Raw genomic sequence first — 18,597 nt, 5'->3', positions numbered from 1 at the left:
CTATATGAATCTTAGTTCTATATTGATTAGACTCTAATAGAAAAGTTATATCGTCCAATGTTTTAGAATGATTAGTGGACGTGTGCACGACGAAATCAACTATTGCTGCCTAGTATTCCACGGGAATGAAGTTCTAAATAACCGATGTTCTAATAACAACCATCTGCAAACCAGCTTAACTACGTACATTGTCTACCCACTGACGTGCATTGTCTACCCGCTGACGTGCAGCAGTAACTCTACTCGCCGGTAGGGGCATTCCCCACATAGTTGTCAGACGGGTCGACCTGCTATTTTAATGAACTGTTAATTGGTGGACCTAGATAAGTGTCAGTTACGTCTTGGGAGGACCGCACGCACATGTCAACACAAGATCTAAGGTTCCAGAAGCATTGAAGCACAAGAAGTGGTGTGACCCATCAATAGATCGAAGTAAGTGTCGTAGAAAGTAGGACATAGCAACACTCCAGGTCTGAGTGGTCGGGACAACGAAAATGACAGTCGGCATGCCGCACCAAGCCTGCTGGACACACTTCCATCTGTTTCGAAGCCTTTGGCTATGACTGCACCTTTTGTGGGTGAGTAACTTTATTGTTAGTGTTACTGAAGTTACACATGATGGTATATAAGCGAAGAAATCTGTTCTTCTCTGTTGCAATTTAAGCGTGACGCTTTGCCGCAAATCTGCTGTAGAATTGCATTTCAAAACAGCAATGATCACTACATTAGACCAGGTGTAAGTCAACACAAGTATGCCCTTCAAGACAATCTGGTGACCCCCAATGTGCCCTTACTCAGTCAGTCCACCTCGTCAAACCTTCTAATCACGCCTACTTTCGTCATCTATTAGACATGCAAGAAGTGTGATTGACACTAGGTTTACCCGCTAGCTGTAGTCAAATAGATTTTTCTAAGCCGTTATCTATACATCTATGACACCGCCAACGCAATGTAGTTTCCTTTGTTCAACGAACATTCTAACTGTTTTTGTACAAGACTTAGTCACTTGGAATTTAACATGGTGGCATTGAGTTAAAGGGCATCCTACGACACTCCTATATGCCTGTAGCTAAAGGTGGCCATGAAAGAAACCATATATAGCTCTAGCTAGGGACAGGCACGGGCCGAGTCCATACAGTCTCTCATGTTTACTAGAATACTTTGGCCAACTGAAGTGAATCATTAATGGCAAAAGAGCTACAAAGTTGCTTGATGTACAGCAGGTAAAGGATTCTGGGACTACGGTTCATGAGAGAAGGTACAGATCTTATCTAGAGTTAGACTGATTGTAGATATCTGGGTTGCGTCATTTGTTTTTAGTGGGTTTGTTTTTCAGTCATATCACTACAACCTTCCTGATCATGCCACTTGTTACGGCCACTACCTTTATTCGAACTGGACTGGCGGAATTTCTACTTTAAAAATGAACAATTTGAAAGGTTGGAGGCATTTAACAGTCTATATGGTATTCTAGATTGACCCTAATAGAACACAAAAGAAGGATTTGTGGATAGAATATTCATGATACACAGTTGACCCAGAAAAAGTTGATCAACAAGATTGTTTTGGGGTCACAGGGCACACACCTTAGCCTGCAGGTGTTTATTTTATGTTCAGCATGGATGTTTGTGTGTGTAATTATGGAACAGATGCTGGAACAATTCTTCCTCTAGGTCAAAATCACGTGCTACAATACAACCCTAAACAACATATTATGGATTTGAACTGAAACAGTCCTCATAATGCTAAGATACTAGTAGGTAAATACATAAAAGATTGCTTTGTGATTAGAAAAGATAGTGACTCTCATGTTTTGCCCCACCTGATTCTATGGAGGTTTTCTTACTATCCTATTTTGTTTCGTTAGTAAAGTTTTAAGATTTATTCTTTATCTACTTTTTTGTAACATTTATTTGACCATATAAAAGTCCCTTTACTTTCTATCATGTCAACAAAACTTGTGTGTGTGTGTATAGAAGATTTTACTTGAGAGGCAATTTTGACACCTTCGCTAGCTGTAAAACTATAATGGACAAAATTGTCTAACCCTTAGCCACTGTTGACTAATGTACAGTATTCTTGGGCAATTGTGGTCATGTCGTTGGGACTAATCTATGACAAACAAACACCAATTGGACAAGTTATCAACCATGCATTTGACATTTGACCATACGAGGCATTATTACTAGTACAGTGGTCTTGTTACAAATCAGACAATTTTGCAAAACTAGAAAATGTAAGGTTATATAGTAATGGCTGACTGTTGTGTTTCAACAAAAAGTGTGAAGACATACCGTAGCAGACAACTACAATAATGATTGATCTATGTTTTGAAACAGAAAGTGCTAGTGTGAGGATGTAGCAGACAACTACTTATTAAAAGCTCGCTGTTTACTTTATTGCGTTTTGTGACAGCTACACGCCTCCGTCATAATTTGCCGTATCATTGATTGATCAACTCAGTGAACCACACTGGTTTTGACATCTATCAATCTTATTTCACAGGTTGGAGAAAAACAATGTTCGGCCGGAGATTACTTCGGTCGCTTTTCTACGCCATTCTCCTTTTCGGCATATCCTTAATTGGTCTCGGCTTGGTGTTCGCGTACAACCACACCCGGACATGGCGACTCGACTCTTTGCAGGTACTTCGTGAGTACCACGGGGTAGTGACGGTGCGCAGGCAGGGCCTGAACCTGACCAGACATGAACTCAGTCTGACGTATGACATTAACCAAACTGTGACAAAGGAGTGGCACTTCAACATGACGAATGTCATGAGAATACGGTTAGTTTGAGATGTTTATTACTTCAACCACAAGGCTAAGCTCGTTTGTCAACAGGGCAAATATAAAACTCCTTTTTGTTATTTCCGTGCTGTCTTTTTCATCGCCGACAAAACATATTGTAACCTTATGATGGCTTAGTTTAAGCTTTAATTTTTGGAATTATTCTGATCTTTATTTCTTTGCTCATCCCTTTTCACTCCAAGAGACATTTCAATCATATCCAGTGTGCTGGGAAACAACACATTCTGATCATTAAATGAATATAAGAATCTGTAGTCTCAGTTGTGATGTCGGTCTCCATATTGGGTCACGTGTTATAGCTTGTTATGGTATTATTGTCACATGGCATTTGCTCGATCTTTAACAATATTAATATTAATATTGTCCTTTGTCCACAGAAATATCACTCAGAAATATTTTGACCCAAAACGTCACGTTATCTACTACTCGGACTATAACGTCCTCATGAGGAAATGTCAACCGCAGTACTTCACACTTCTCAAAGACAGGAGCAGGCGAATGCCCTGCAACATTGTACGCACTCCCATCAAGCACTATCGGACATGCGCAGTGGTGGGTAACGGCGGTATACTTCTCGATAGCGGCTGTGGTGCTGAGATAGACGCTCACGAGTTCGTCATCCGTTCCAACTTGCCGCCAGTCTCACCGTACAGAACGGACGTCGGCAGCAGGACTGACCTGACCACCGTGAATGAAAAAGTCCTTTCACAGGTCTACAGGGACCTCCTGTCTAAGAACGCGACACTTAAGAAAGCCATGCTGGATCGTCTTGGCGAGACCCCTGGAATGGTCTTGAGCTACACGCTGTACTTCATTCGGTCTAAGGCGGCAAAGAAGATGAAGTCTATAGACAAAGTCATCCAAAAGAATAAATTAACGGCAGTGGTTGCTTTCCCGTACAAGTCATTCCTACGGAGCAAAGGGTAGGTGCAAACCGCCTATGTCCCTCCATCTATAAGTCGTGTACACTGATTGGCATCAAAACCACACTAAACTGACCACACTCCATTTCACAAGTAAGCTTTTCACAGATACATATGCATGGACATACGCACAGACGGCGGATAGCCGGAATGGGGTTACTTGTTGGTTTTATACAACCTATTGTAGTTTCTATGAATATATATAGTATAATAACTAGATTAAACTAAATATGATTTATCAATCATAATTGATATTTTGTTTTCCTCAGAGTGTACCAGGAGCTTGTGGGGGAAGAGTGGAACTTCGCCTCAACAGGCCTGAACACCTTCGCCCTGGCCTCCACCTTCTGTGATAAGATCTCCATGTACGGTTTCTACCCCATGTCTACCTACCAGAACAAAGCCGTTCCCTACCACTACTACGACAGTCGTATTCCTAGCGCAAGACACGAATTCGACAACGAGTTCAAGCTGTTAAGGAATTTTCACGCTCAGGGAATCATTAGACACGTAATTGGAAAATGTAACATCGACTGAGAACATTTATTGATAGCAGACGTAGACAGAACCCAACTGAAAATAACCATGATGTGCTTCAAGCCAAATAAAAAGTTAATTCCATATATATATCGACTGGGTAAGTTATCGACTTACGCAGGCTACCTCAAATCAAAGAGAAAGTGTAAGTATTGTGCGACTCACTGCGCAAATCGTCGGAAAGATAACAACAGAAAAGACCTGTATCTTGTTATGACAAACCAGACAAAAACAAGGAGAACGAGACGGAAAAACGCTACACATGTTAGGAACATAACGTTATTTGCGTGACATTAAATATTTTAAATCCAATATTAATACGACTGACATTTTTTTGTTCTCTATATTCCTCTATGAAGTTGTCTTTCAACGTTTTAGCAAATACATATGTTGCGCATGTGTGAATGTGCGTGTGTATAAGTCTGTGTTTGTATGTACTCGTGTGCTCGTTAATTTGCATGTATCCGTCTGCATGTATATGTGCTCGTGTGTAGTTGAGTGAGCATGCGTGTGTAGTGTCTAAACGGAATGGTTGAATGATAACAATTACAAGGACTGTGTATAGAATAGTAACGTGGAATATGAGGAAAGTGTTTCTGTGCTTTGGCAACTAACAGAGTTACTATAACAATAGACATATCTGCATTGTTATCCTCTCCGCACAGCTAGGCTTTAATTGTGATCCGTACAAATTTGGCGCCTAAAGGTGTCCGACAAGAAAAAAAAGTTAATGTACCAGTTATTATTCCAGGTCATTTCATTTCTGTATAATGGTCTTATGTTTATCAAAACAAATCTACGTAGACTTAAGTTATTTTACTCGAATCCTCGTAGATGAAGTAAGCAAGGAAGTTATAGGGAGGGTATATAATCGCCATTTTACAGACAGATCCAAACTGACCAAACCTGGCATTACTGTGGGCGTGCTCGGGGAAGGCTGATAATTTCTATTCCATGTTTGTTGAATCATGCGTATTGTGGAGACTTTCCATACCAATATTCGCATGCATAAACTTTACCGAAGCACATACTAGCGAATTATATTCTGAATAGACGTCACACGCACGTAAAACCCACCCATTGTACGACATAGTCTTCATGTCGTGTATCCTTGAAAGGTACAGGATTACCCCAGGCGTTAGAACTGGACCAACCGGATTGGAAAGGGTCTAAGGACAACCCGGCACAACAATAGTACATGTATTAGCGGCGCGTCGTGTTCAAAACGTGTCACTTCTGGTCATGGCGGAACAGGACACATGAGTAGATCGAGTCTCTGATTGACCGATAGTGTATGAACTGACCATGGTGAGAGGACTGACAATGTTCAGGCCACGTATGGTCAGACCAGTACCACTCTTCCATGCTATGATACTCTTCGGTATTGGTCTAGTCGGTTTCTACATTTACCAACAGGATCCAGAGGTCCCAGATTTGCCACCGCCGGGGGAACAAATTCACCGACACAAGGTTATCCAACCTATCGTGCCTAACCGCCGACCGCTGAGGGCTCAGTTGCTGAGACTACATCATCATCGTTATCCAAGTGGGAATCATTCATTTCTGAATCGGCTCTGGGCAAAAAGAGAATTTTATGGCCACTTCAACGTCACAAACATTCGGAAAGTGCAGTAAGTCGCAACATTTCATTCCCCTTCACAATATCCCTAGTCATACGTTGGTGATACTGTGTTTTGAAAGGCCCCGAAGTCGAGGGTGTGTTTCTTTTATTGGCGATATGTAACATTGATTTCACCGTGTTTTATTTCAGTATCAGATGTAGAAGAGTGACGATGTGAACCGATGTTTTTTATCCATCTTTTGTCTCCACAGGAATATTACTAAGAAATATTTTGACTCGAAAAGACACATCATTTATTACTCCGATCTTGATGTCCTCGTGGAAAAATGTGACTACCAAACGTTCACACTTCGGAATTCATCAAAAAGTCCATGCAACGTGGTGCACACGCCAATCAAGCACTATCGGACATGCGCAGTGGTGGGTAACGGCGGTATACTTCTCGAAAGCGGCTGTGGTGCTGAGATAGACGCTCACGAGTTCGTCATCCGTCCCAACCTGCCGCCAGTACTTAAATACCGCAGGGATGTCGGCAGCAGGACAAACTTGACGATTGTAAATGGAAGGCGGTTGACAAAGCTCAGCCGAGGCCTTCAATCTGTGTTTGGCAAGCCACTGGAAACAGCCATGCCTTGGGTTCAGTTGTTTGACTCGCCTGGGATGATCTTCAGCTATTCGCTTATCTTTTCGAAGAAAAGACAGGAGGACATGGGGGTAATCAACACTGCAATCAAGATGTACAACAAAACGACCATAACTGCTTTTCCGTCCACGTCTTTGGTGGACGGCAAACGGTATAATACATTTCCATCAATAACACAAACTTATGTATTATTTTATTCAGCAAAAATACCTGTTTCCATTTTCTATTGCATTGAATTGTTGTCTTTGCTATATTGCTTATCTGTTTTCATTTCATGTATATGCATGTAATTTTTACAATATCCTTGTTTCAATCGGGTTTTTATCATCTAACCCCCTCTAGGGCGTACATAGAAATTGCCGGACAAGAGTTTGACTACCCCTCGACGGGCCTAAACGCGTTCGCCCTGGCCTCCACATTCTGTGATAGGATCTCCATGTACGGCTTCTACCCCATGCCTTTATACCAAAGCAATCGTGTTTTCTACCACTACTACGACAAGCACACGCCAAGCGAAAGTCATGACTTTGACAGAGAGTACGCCATGATACGACAGCTGAATGCCGACGGAGTTGTCAGGCATGTCGTTGGAAAATGCAAGCCTGACGCTCCAACATGACTGCGCTCCTCCCCATATAAGTTCTGATTTCTCACAACAAAAGAAATTCCTTCGGAGTAAAGGTAGGAGTAAAATGTATTTGTCCATCCGTTTACATCTCGCAAAATGACCAATATTGATAATGATGCTTAATAGTAGTCTCTATCAATACTAAATCGTCTTTTTTTTCCATGTACGGCTTCTACCCCATGTCTACCTACCAGAACAAACCCGATCCCTACCACTACTACGACAATTATGTTCCCAATGCAAGACACGTATTCGACCACGAGTACAAGCTGTTGAAGAATTTTGACACACAGGGAATCATTAGACACGTAATTGGAAATGTTAACATTTGCTGAGCTGGTCTCAGCAGAGATCACAATTAAAAGATAAATGAACATCATGAAAATGTGTTAATCCAAGAAGCTAGGCAATGGCGCATCTGTCAAACTTTCCTTTTGCCAACTGTGCACCTCAAATGATATATATTAGACTCAGGTAAGAGTCGAACGACTCACTGTACTCACGATGAGAATATCAGATAAGATAGACAGACGGGATAAGAGATGGGACAGTACTAGTACATGTGGAAAATTATCCTAGATGCAAAAATGTTTAGACTATATAATAATGTCTTTTATGCATGAAGCATTGTCGTGTCCTGTATCAGTGGCCATTTATCCTTGTCTATATCCTATATTGCACTATCAACAGCCTTTTCCTGAACTTACAGTGTCTGTGTCCCACTCTCTTTGCTTCTTTGTGTGCTTGTGTGTGTTTGTTTATTGTGTATGTGTGTGTGTGTGCATGCATATTTGTGTGCAAGTGTGTCCGTCTCTCTCTCTATTTATTTCTGCTGTGTGCGTGTGTACCTGTCGTGCATTTTCCACCTTTCCTCCCAATTAAGCATCATAATCCATACAAATTTGGTGCCTCAAGGCCTCCCCAATCGGAAGAAGGAAACTGCAATTATTCCTGGTCATTTCATTTCTTTTATGTTCCCTTGTTCATTAAAGGAACTCCACGCAGACATGAGATATTTGTATGGCACGTATGATCTTGCCATTGGTATTTGCGTTGCCTAAAGTTGTTGAACCGAACCGCCTAAACCCGGCTGGCATTACTCCTGACGTGCTAGGGGATGTTGGGTAATTTCTATGTGTAAATTAGGTACTAAGTACTCGTAATTGAAGGGAAGGTCATTTTGTTTGTGGAGTTTGCATTTTTGACATTTTTACAATTCTATACACTTCTGTATGTGCGTTGGGGGGAAGGGAGTATTTTTTCTGACTACACGTCACCTATCACGCCTCCATTGTACGAAATGGTAATCGGGTAGTGTAATATTGAAAATTAGAGGATGACCTCTTCTACACATTCGACTCCAGGCGTAAAAACTGACTCGACGGGGTTATCAAGAGTTCTGAGGGAAGACCTTTGACCCCGGCACAACAACACAATGTTTCAGCTGCAGGTTGTGTGAAAAACACACGGTCCTACTGGAAGAAAACGTTCGTGTGCTCTGCTACTGCAACATACAACAGGGCCGAAACCTGGAGAGGTGTTTCTAACTATCACAATTTGCAACACAGCTTTGACTGTGTTATATTTTGGCACCTATAGGTCCCCTTCAGGTGTCAAAGAGTGTCGACGTGAACCAATGGTTTTATTTGTTCATCCTTTGTCGGGCATAAGAACATCACTTTAGAAATGTTTAAAGAGACACATACTATGTTATTCCGATCTTGATGTCTTCATGGGAAAATGTGACTACCAAACGTTCACAATTCGGGATTTTACTAAAATCCCTGCAATGTTGTGCACACGCCCATTAAACGCTATCGGACATGCGTAGTGGTGGGTACTGGCGGTGTACTCTCCAGGAATGTACCACTTCATACCTTCCTCAAATGATTTTAACTTTTACGAATAACGTATCATAAATGTCTTTCAATGATTATGCCACACACACGCACACACGCACAAAGACACACACACACATACACTTAAACGCTACCAAAAACATTTATAACCTTTTGGTGAAGACAATGACCACTCTGGCGGAAGTAATACTGCAGTTAAAACATGACACGCATAGGCGGCATAGTCATTTGTACGTCTGGTGACGTGAGTGTTAACCGATTTTCCCCCTTGCGTTCCTTTGAACTTTATATTCAACATTAGTAATGCCACTGGTAAAATCAACAGTCAGAAATTGTCGTGTCCGTAGTTTACTATCTTATAATGCGGAACTTTTTCTCCATGAAGCTACGCAAAGTTAACTGGATATTATGATTACTCCCACTGTGATAATTCAGACGAATTAGCAACCATCAATTAGATCGGTAAAGGTCATCGTTTCCTGTGCACTGATCACGTGATAAACGAGTAACCTGTATTTAAAACAATACGAATAGCAATTGTGTCTCACAACGCATTAACAAGTGGTATTCATGATCAGGTCTATAAGAAGATACTAGATAATTGTCGGAAAGTGCACACACTCAGTTTGTTCTAATCAAAACTGTACAGTACGCATCACTAATGTGTTTAGATTTCTCTGTTTATGCTGTAAGAAATTTACCTGGTTGGACCTTCCCTTTTCTCCAAAAGTGGTTCTTGTGGGTTACTCTGAGCAAGCGTATCATCTATGAAAAGAGGCTTTGTAAAGAATACTGCATTCAGTGTTCTCTAACACAAAACCCAAGCCTGCGGCTATAAGGGGCACCGAGGCAAGCAACAAAAGGAGTCAAATCAGATGACATATTGGGGGCGGGGCAGTTCTGCCTCAACTCTGAGGTTGATAGAGAAGTTCAGTAGTCTACTGTACACGACTTCTCTCAGTACCCATTGGCTTGTTTTTCCTCATCGGACGTCCAGATAAACGATGTAATGTACCACGTCAGGATATGACTTAAAAGCAATAGCATTTAGGTATTCAATGGGTAGATGTAAAGGGCACACGCTTGTCACCTGAGCACACGTGTACTCTGATAGACAACTTTGATAAGGTCAGAGTGTGCCATATGTGAACCGTGTATAAAGGTCCAGTTACACCGGTCCCCACTCCACATTACGTGATCATAATGGGAAAACCACACTTCGCTATCACAGAGAAGGCTGGAAGATTATTACCGAGTTTTTAGGTGCTACGAGGAGGTTGTCATGATCAAGCCATCTATCTATGTAACAGCGTTCTGTGGCCTTGGTCTCGCTACCATAGTCTTGCTCTGTGTCTATGACATGATACCGATGAACCCATTGAAGATTGGTCGCCGTCTGAAGCTCATCATGCCAGACAGACAGCACCAGCGGTCACAGACAACCGTTCCAGACAAGAGGGTCATGGCAAAACTGGAGGTCTACTTCGACAAGCAAAATATCAGGAACATTCAGTAAGTTAAAAACAATAACCTATTGTCCTATTTTGAGACATAAGGAAATAGGCTTGTGCATTTGTTTACGTAGTAGAGCAGAAGTAATTAGATCTCCTCCTTCTTCTTCTCTTGACGTTAGAGGAGTGACTCTGAAAGCCACCAAAGTCTTCCCCCCTCTAGCATGTCCAAAGATGTCTTAAGTCCAATAGGTGTGAGAACTCCCATGCATCTTCAGTTGGGTTGCGATTACTTTTCTCTGAAGAAAGAATCTTGCTCCATCCCCTCGGGCGACCTACTCTCCAAGCAGAGGTTAGGTTCCGGCTGTTTTTTTAACGTTTTTATCGGGCTTTCTATTTTGTCATTTTTCTTGAAGTACGCCAGTCAAACAGGTTTTGACACAGCAAGATATAAAAAAAAGATAGAAAGCCCGATAAAAACGACTAAAAAAAACGTTAAAAAACAACCGGAGCCTAACCTCTGCTTGGAGAGTACGGGCGACCCCCTTCTCGAGTTATCACATCGATAACATTTTAGAATGACTGAACGATATATTGAATTTTATTTGTCCTCATTTTCTCCACAGAAAGATCACGAAGAGATATTTTGATCCAAAGAAAGACGTTATCTATTTTTCTGACTTCAAAATCTTCATGCAAAAATGTGACCATCTAAAATTCACCCTTCGCAAGTCTAAAAAGACATGTAATGTTGTGCGCACTCCCATCAAGCACTATCGGACATGCGCAGTGGTGGGTAACGGCGGTATACTCCTCCATAGCGGCTGTGGTGCTGAGATAGACGCTCACGAGTTCGTCATCCGCTGTAACTTGCCGCCTGTACATAAGTACCGGAGGGATGTAGGCAGCAGGACCAACCTGACCATTGTAAATGGAAAGCGGTTGAAACAGATAAGTGATGTTCTCCAGTCCGGCGACTTCAAACGTCAGAAATCCGCGCTGGCAGAGCTAGGTGAGACGCCCGGGATGATCTTAGGTCACTCCATCCAAGATCCTGACAACATCCGGGAGATACAGGTGATCGACACTGCGATCAAGGAGAACAAGATGTCGACGATAACGGCTTTTCCATCCAATTCTTTCAAGGAAAACAAAGGGTGAGTGTTGTTCAGAGAATATCAGAATGGAAAATAAGACATGTAATAAGATACACATTAGGTCTAAGGCTCATAGCGTGTCTCTTTAATAACGAAGATTTACAATATTTCTTCGTCTTTGTTTGTGTTGAACTACAGCTGTCTGAGTCACTGGCGTAGTGGATGCTACCTGAAATGTTTGTTACTATTATGTATCTTCCCGACCTGGCTGCCTAATCTTAATGTAAAATTGATCTTGTTTTCGATATTCTCAGTTTGTACTTAGACCTTATCGGAAGAATGGCACGTGGGAACTTCGCCTCAACAGGCCTGAACACCTTCGCCCTGGCCTCCACCTTCTGTGATAAAATCTCCATGTACGGTTTCTACCCCATGTCTACCTACCGGGGCAAGCCCGTCCCCTACCACTACTACGACAAGCGCACACACAGCGAGAGCCATGATCTCATCGAAGAGAATGAGCTGTTCAAACGACTTGACGATCAGAAAGTCATCAGACATGTCGTTGGAAAATGCAAAGATGCCCCTACCATTCAATCGGCCTTGGAAGGGGCCTGGATGAAATTACAAAAGTTAGGTGAACTCGTTATCTGAAATATGCTGTGCCCTGTCAAGTGTAGGCATCCCCCTTTCCAATTAAACATTTGTATGGCATTTGGTAGGAGGGAAAGGGCTTCGTCACTTTCACTGGCAGGTCGTCCACAAAAGGATTTATATGTTAGGTTACAAGCAAAAATCAGAAAATGTTTCAACGACAAGAGTAACAAGATAGCTTTTAGAAAGCTGACCGGGGCAAAGCTAAGAATAGCTGTTTGGGTGGCGTGAGTGTGATGCCACTATGTGGCCTAAATACTTGAAAAAAAAAGAGAAAAAAGTATTAAGAGAATACTTCGCACGCGGTCTTGAACCCGGATCTGCAGATTGCTAAGTCAAAGACTCGGTCATTTTAACAGGGATATGAATATAGATTGCGTCACCCATGCCCATATGCAAATGAGCATCGACGATTGAACGTTGGAAAATGAGTACCGACGATTGAGCAACGAAAATTAAAAACTGTAAAACAGCAAGGAATTATTAGCTTATAATTATTGATAGTATGAGTGACAGACAAATAAAAAAAATCTCTAAACAATTGCAATGTATAATGAGCTCTTTGTAACAGAGAGGAGATATTTTGTAATACTAGTAGTGTATTGGTGGTTTAATATGTGTGAAAGAAGAGAGATGCGCCACCAGGGGACTAAAATGCCTATTGATACAGCACAACATGTTGTGCTGCCCCTACGGCTGATTAAAAGGCTATGGGACGAACGAACGATGTGTGAAAGCATTGCGTGACGTCTGGACGAAGGACCACCCACCCACGCTCAAAGTTGCCTCAAAGAAGTGAAGTACTGAAACCGTATCACATTTAAAACCATCTTTATTAAATATACTTGTACACATAGAATGTTGCATTGATTTTGTTCATGACATGTAACGCTATATCAACATTTCAACTTCTTAAGGAAATATCATGTAACACTTCCATTGCATAAGTTCATTTCCAGACTTTTTTAAATTAGATACAATACCTTTAATAGGAAGTTTGTCGTCCGATTGAATTCAAACATCCGGCACAGAGAGAACACAGATTTTCCTAATCAAATTTGATGGTTTCTATGGAAGGGCAAATCTCCACATCACCCAGAGCATTCTCTACAAACGTGTTCCCTTCTGTGATGATCCATTTGAAGCTGTGTCTGATGGCGTGTTCTTTAGGGGTGTCAGGGCTGAGCTCCAGGCGGCAGTGTTCCATCTGGTCCACGAGAATCTGCAGACCGTAGGCGGTGTTCGGGCCGATACGGTTGTGCTTGAAGACGAGCGGTGGGGGGAGGTCGTCGGGAGAATTTGGACTAGGCTTGAGCGCCTGAGAACATGAAAAGTGAGTCAGGTGTGCTATGATTAGTGTAGACGGTAGGTAGGCTGACATTGTAAGGACGTTCAAGGTTCCAAATGCGCATGTGCAGTGAAATACATTGTGGTTAATTAATATGTCAATGTTGAGGCCCCCTCATACATAAACAAAACGCGTCTGAAAATGTATTAAGCACGTCTAGATCATAGCTGTGTAGAAGTCAGGACGGAGCTTTCATCTTTGACATATTACCAACAATGTACTTACCTGTGCATGTGCTGCTGAAACCCCAAACCTTGTTGTAAACTACTATTTACTCTAAAGGCTATGTTGATTATAATTATAATATATGGATGACATCCGCGCGCGCGCATCAATTTTCGGCCGTTTGCAAAAAAAGAAGCTTTCGACCATACTATAAATAGTGCAAAACCTGGTATAAGTGGCCTATACAGTCATGGTCATGTCGTAGGTTGGGAGTAAGCCAATGTTAGTACAAGTATTGATACATAGGCCTTACTTCGGATCTCAAAGACTCAAATCATTCATGGTCTTCGATCAACAACTAATCACAATGCTGTTGCCTGGCAACAATTAGCCACACCCACCTGCACTCTAATGGCGGCCGGTTCGCTGACGTATCCAGGGGCGGGGCCAGACCCGTGACCGTGGATGACGTTATCTACTAACTCTGCCTCACAGCCTGGTTCAAGGTCAATACCACGTTGCTATCAACCCCCAAAAGATAAAATGACATAGAAGTCATTACAATTGGCCTAGTCTTTCAGAAAAAGGAGTAAGTTAGGACATGAACATTATTACCTACAAGCTAAATAGAAATATTGCTTGATGTGAAAAAGCTTAAAGAAAATCAGTTTGCTTGATGTGCTCATATTGACATACATTGTTAATTTCTACTGATTAATTTTAGTTGTAACAATCATTAATTCTATATCTCTGAGATGAAGATTTTCATAACAAAACTCAAATTTTAATTTAAGTAAGATAGATTCATAATGTTTACATAACGTTAGTTTATTATCAGGCTTACATTTGCTCCAGTCACCTCGCACTGCATCATGGTTAACATGGCCTTGGGTTGCACTTTGACCCCAATACGCCCGCCACATTTGACCTAGGATAAAACAGCGGTCAGTAATCATCATGAAAAAAAGCCATAGAATGAAAAAGAATCAGAAGTAAAATGTACTTTTCTTTCTTCATTCCGTTTTGACGTAAAAGATTAACATACTAAACGTGTGTTTAAACATTGAAGATTAAAAACCCGGCATTTTTCCAACTTGGTCCAGCCGCATGTTACATCTATGGTGGACCCCAGACAGCTGGCTTGCAGTGTCAGGGCAGACATGGTGACGTGGAAGGAGGAGCAGAGGATGGCGAACTGCATGGTGGCCACCATGATCTCCACTGTGACGTCATCAGGATTACCAACACCTACCAAAAATCGTTTCATACAATTTTAATACCACACGCAAATCAAGAGTTAGAGTTGTGCATTTGTATTTATAATATTTGTTCATGTATCTTTTTTGCTGCACACGACGAAGGCATTACCACAGACATTTAAGTTGTGTGCAACATCAGACGTCATTTCAGCACCAAGGACAGATCTAATTGAAAATAGAAAATATTCTGCTTGTTCTTAAATAAGCTTTAGATAGAAAATAGTAGAAATAGAGAAAATGAAAATCTCACCTCTTATTGTGATAGGGTCACAGAGCTTTATGGGCTGTGACAGCACGTGCCTCCCTGGAAACAACAGAACGGTGTCTCCTTCAAATGTGTTGTCGAGCGCCATCTGGAGGGATGTGTGGTACTGCAGGATAGTCTCGGGCGGCAAACCCAGATCGGTTACCGTGCCAACCGTCAACTTGTCTGATATCAAGTGCGTGACGCGTTCTCCGTCGGGGCGAGGCCCCTTGGGTACACCTGGGCCCGCCGTGCAGCCCCGGAAACATATGGTTTGTCTAGAGGGGATATGAACGGAGAAATAACTGTATTTAGCATTCAATGAAACTTTTTCCAAAATGAGTTTAAGTGAAATACGTGGCACTCGGTGACGTACCTCATCATAGGATTCTCCATGACCTGGATTGACCTCTTGAGCGCGTCCAGCTCCTCGTGTCTGCGAGCACACTCCAGCACGTCATTGGAGTCCAGCTCACTGTCCGAGTCCGCCGCACCCATCCGATCCTACAACGCGTACGTTAACAGGACAGCTGCATTGGGCGTCCTATATTTTTCACTGTACATAGGCATTGTATACCTTTGCGCTTTTAAACCTTTTCTGTGGTTATTTTTGTCGAGATGATAATGGCTTTGAAATCTAATTCGTTATAAATGTTCAAATTTCGAAGCATTTATTATCCTCCGTATTTCTTATTCTCGAGTTCGTGTAGTGTGATATCCTATTTCTGTTCCATTTAAAATGGGTTATTTTAATAACTAAAAGTAGACATATTTTGCCAAAAAGTTGAACTCGCTTGAGAAAAAAAATGAACCTCAAACTTATCCAGTTCTGCGAGGCGCTGCTGGTACAGGGCGAGTGTAGCGTGGTACTGTTCCGTAGTGGACGGTGGTACCGCCCCCGTGTGTAGGTCGTGGTACCTATAGAGGCGCAGGAGTGCTGACGGTTGTAAGTGCAATGTGCAAATAGTTGAAATAATTACATCTCCCATATTACCCTAGTCATCTGGATACCCAGGTCGACAGCCGGTACGCGGTTTCATCTGCGACGTCGACCCAAAGCAGTCTGCCCGCCGATCTAATTTAGCACTCTGGGGGTTTAGCCAAGGAAGTTTGCCTGGCCGAAAGGGTCAGCCAAAACCTCCATAGATCGGCGGGCAAATTGCCTTGGAGAAACGGACTGGCGGCCAGTTCGTCGGTCTGGCACCCAGGGTACATCCATGTAAGATTACGCCGATACGCGTATACGTTTACTTACAGCATCAGCCTCGGTCCCAGATGTCTCAGGACGAAGCTGTAGTCCTCCTCGTCGTCTCCATCCCAAGGACGCCAGATGTTGTCATAAAAGAACCTGCAAACACAACAAGAAATTTTAAAAAATACATCCGTCAAATACTGATAGTTTCTGTCAATTTTTATTTTAAGTCATTATTATCCTGAATCTCTCGCTAATTCTGTTGATACAAGCCAACCTTCCAATCTTAGGGGAGGAACATATATGCATGTACAAATAACTAAAGGCACACGTACACAGACCTACAAACACACACACATTCATACTGTCAAACCGGAAACAATACCTTCGTCGCATCAGTCACAAAAGCTGACGAGATGGGGTTAACACGTTGAACACTTACCTAATGTGCTCTATGACCAACGCAGTCTTTCCGTGGTCGTAGTTCTCGTCATACAGCGGCCACAGTTCGGACAGAGGCAACATGTAGTCTCGGGACGCCAGGAGGTTCTCCACCGAGACCTGCTGCACGTCGGGCCGGTCACACAGGAACGGCGACACGATGTGGACACTCGCATTAAGATCCTCTGGTCGGACGTCGTCAACCTGTGTACGTTATTTGTTTTGAAAATTCTTATATGGCTTGAAGACGAAAAATGTTACACTTAAGCATGATATGTACAACTTCCAAATAGACTTTTTTTTTGATGGGCAATACAATACACGTAGATTAATGGATTCTTCTTGTTCAGTTTCTTTTCAACTAGTCTAACCCTCTGTTTGGGTTGTTTTTAGCGTGATCGAGGTGTGTGGCTCTCCTCAAACACGAGACCTTTTTTAATGTCCAGCCCAATTAACGCCCGTTACAGATATAGATGCCAAGTATCACTCATTTCCCAAATGCATTGTAGAATGCCTTTTTCAAAGGGCACAAAATCGGGGTTTTGTGTCAGGGTTTTGAATCTAGATCTTTGTTCTGAGACACTCTAACAATTACACCACACCGCGAATGCCACACTACGTCTCCGAAGTGCCAAACATTCTCAGAGTTATAAAAAAGAGCGCCCCACACCTCGACGAGCACGTCGAAAGCCCCCGTAGTTTCTGTTGTTCCCGTAGAGCTGCGCCACACGGCGCGCCACCCAGCGGGTTCGATGTGAGACAGCACGTACTGGGCGAAGCGCACTGCTATCTGGTCCGGGCGGCAGTCTCCAAGTATGTCCTCTGTGTAGACCTACGCAAGAGTTAAGTAAAATGACGATCATGATATGATTTAAAAAAAAAACACGAAAACTGTCTGGAAAAATCCACATTCGTATTACAACGATGGTAGGACTAGAAGTTTTGAGCACGTACTTTAGTATACATTCTTTTCCATACGCTAGTCTGCCCATATTGTACCGAAAAATCTTCTAATTCCAACCATGTGGCCTCGTGAACTTAAATATGCTGATTTACATTAAAATCAACGTAACAAAAATAGAATCACGAGTTTCTCAGTAAATTTGCTCATATTGACCCGTATTCTCTCCTGGTGGTCAATATTTGTTACGTGGTAGACATCAGGGAAAGCACTCTGTGCTTCCGTGCACCCCAAAATCGGGAGTTTTTCCGCAGAATCATTCAGGGATGTCATGGTTCCGTCCGGGGTGTCCACATCGTTCGAGTTGGCATCAGTCTTTGGTGACAATATGGCGTCGTCTTCATGTTGTCTCGTTCTTTCTAACGCTTCTTTTGCAATAACTCTACTCGCATCTTCGTCGAATTTCGATAGCTCTTCATCCCCAAAAACTTCCATTTTAGACAAACTCTGTAAAAACTCAGATTTCGATAGAAGAGGGCAGAATACCACACTTTTACAACACTGTCTGTTGTACGGACGGCCGTCGGCGACGAAAGATTCCTACGCAATGTGGATGCGTCACATGCAAAATGGAGCGGTACATTTTAGAGTGGGGATGACGAAATTTACCATCACCTTTAAGATTGGTCACCTGTATATATAACACATACTTAGCTAATTAGCACAATCACAAAAAATTGGTCTATATACCTCTTTCAACAGTTCGTTGAGAAAACCGCAACAGCAATTAAGTAAATCTATATTAAAGTGAGGAATAATTTCACCCAACAGATTTCATAAATTCTGAATGTTGCCATTATTAC

At 42.2% G+C, this 18,597-nt stretch overlaps 4 protein-coding genes across 4 annotated transcripts; 3 read left to right on the top strand and 1 right to left on the bottom strand.

Moving 5' to 3' along the window:
- Positions 1–211: 211 nt before the first annotated feature.
- Positions 212–4,582, top strand: LOC118418008 (alpha-2,8-sialyltransferase 8B-like). Its single transcript, XM_035823800.1, has 4 exons — positions 212–578; positions 2,506–2,788; positions 3,188–3,733; positions 4,003–4,582. The coding sequence occupies exons 1-4, from the start codon at positions 560–562 to the stop codon at positions 4,268–4,270; spliced, it is 1,116 nt and encodes a 371-aa protein (XP_035679693.1). The 5' UTR covers positions 212–559; the 3' UTR covers positions 4,271–4,582.
- Positions 4,583–5,575: 993 nt separating this feature from the next.
- Positions 5,576–7,114, top strand: LOC118418096 (alpha-2,8-sialyltransferase 8B-like). The gene is made up of 3 exons (XM_035823925.1): positions 5,576–5,611; positions 6,054–6,646; positions 6,838–7,114. The coding sequence occupies exons 1-3, from the start codon at positions 5,576–5,578 to the stop codon at positions 7,112–7,114; spliced, it is 906 nt and encodes a 301-aa protein (XP_035679818.1).
- A 2,010-nt stretch (positions 7,115–9,124) lies between these two features.
- LOC118418009 (alpha-2,8-sialyltransferase 8B-like) lies at positions 9,125–12,690 on the top strand. The gene is made up of 3 exons (XM_035823801.1): positions 9,125–10,494; positions 11,060–11,590; positions 11,845–12,690. The coding sequence occupies exons 1-3, from the start codon at positions 10,265–10,267 to the stop codon at positions 12,182–12,184; spliced, it is 1,101 nt and encodes a 366-aa protein (XP_035679694.1). The 5' UTR covers positions 9,125–10,264; the 3' UTR covers positions 12,185–12,690.
- A 308-nt stretch (positions 12,691–12,998) lies between these two features.
- LOC118418053 (SHC SH2 domain-binding protein 1 homolog A-like) lies at positions 12,999–18,395 on the bottom strand. Its single transcript, XM_035823869.1, has 11 exons — positions 17,951–18,395; positions 17,504–17,665; positions 16,835–17,037; positions 16,456–16,548; positions 16,013–16,118; positions 15,577–15,704; positions 15,207–15,478; positions 14,776–14,945; positions 14,542–14,625; positions 14,099–14,218; positions 12,999–13,502 (listed from the first exon to the last, which is right to left on the bottom strand). The coding sequence occupies exons 1-11, from the start codon at positions 18,227–18,229 to the stop codon at positions 13,233–13,235; spliced, it is 1,887 nt and encodes a 628-aa protein (XP_035679762.1). The 5' UTR covers positions 18,230–18,395; the 3' UTR covers positions 12,999–13,232.
- Positions 18,396–18,597: the final 202 nt, after the last annotated feature.

The sequence above is a fragment of the Branchiostoma floridae genome, chromosome 6, assembly GCF_000003815.2.
Source record: "Branchiostoma floridae strain S238N-H82 chromosome 6, Bfl_VNyyK, whole genome shotgun sequence".
NCBI lineage: Eukaryota > Metazoa > Chordata > Leptocardii > Amphioxiformes > Branchiostomatidae > Branchiostoma > Branchiostoma floridae.
The sequence above is the reverse complement of the archived record's forward strand: the minus strand, read 5'-3'. Positions and strand labels throughout refer to the sequence as shown.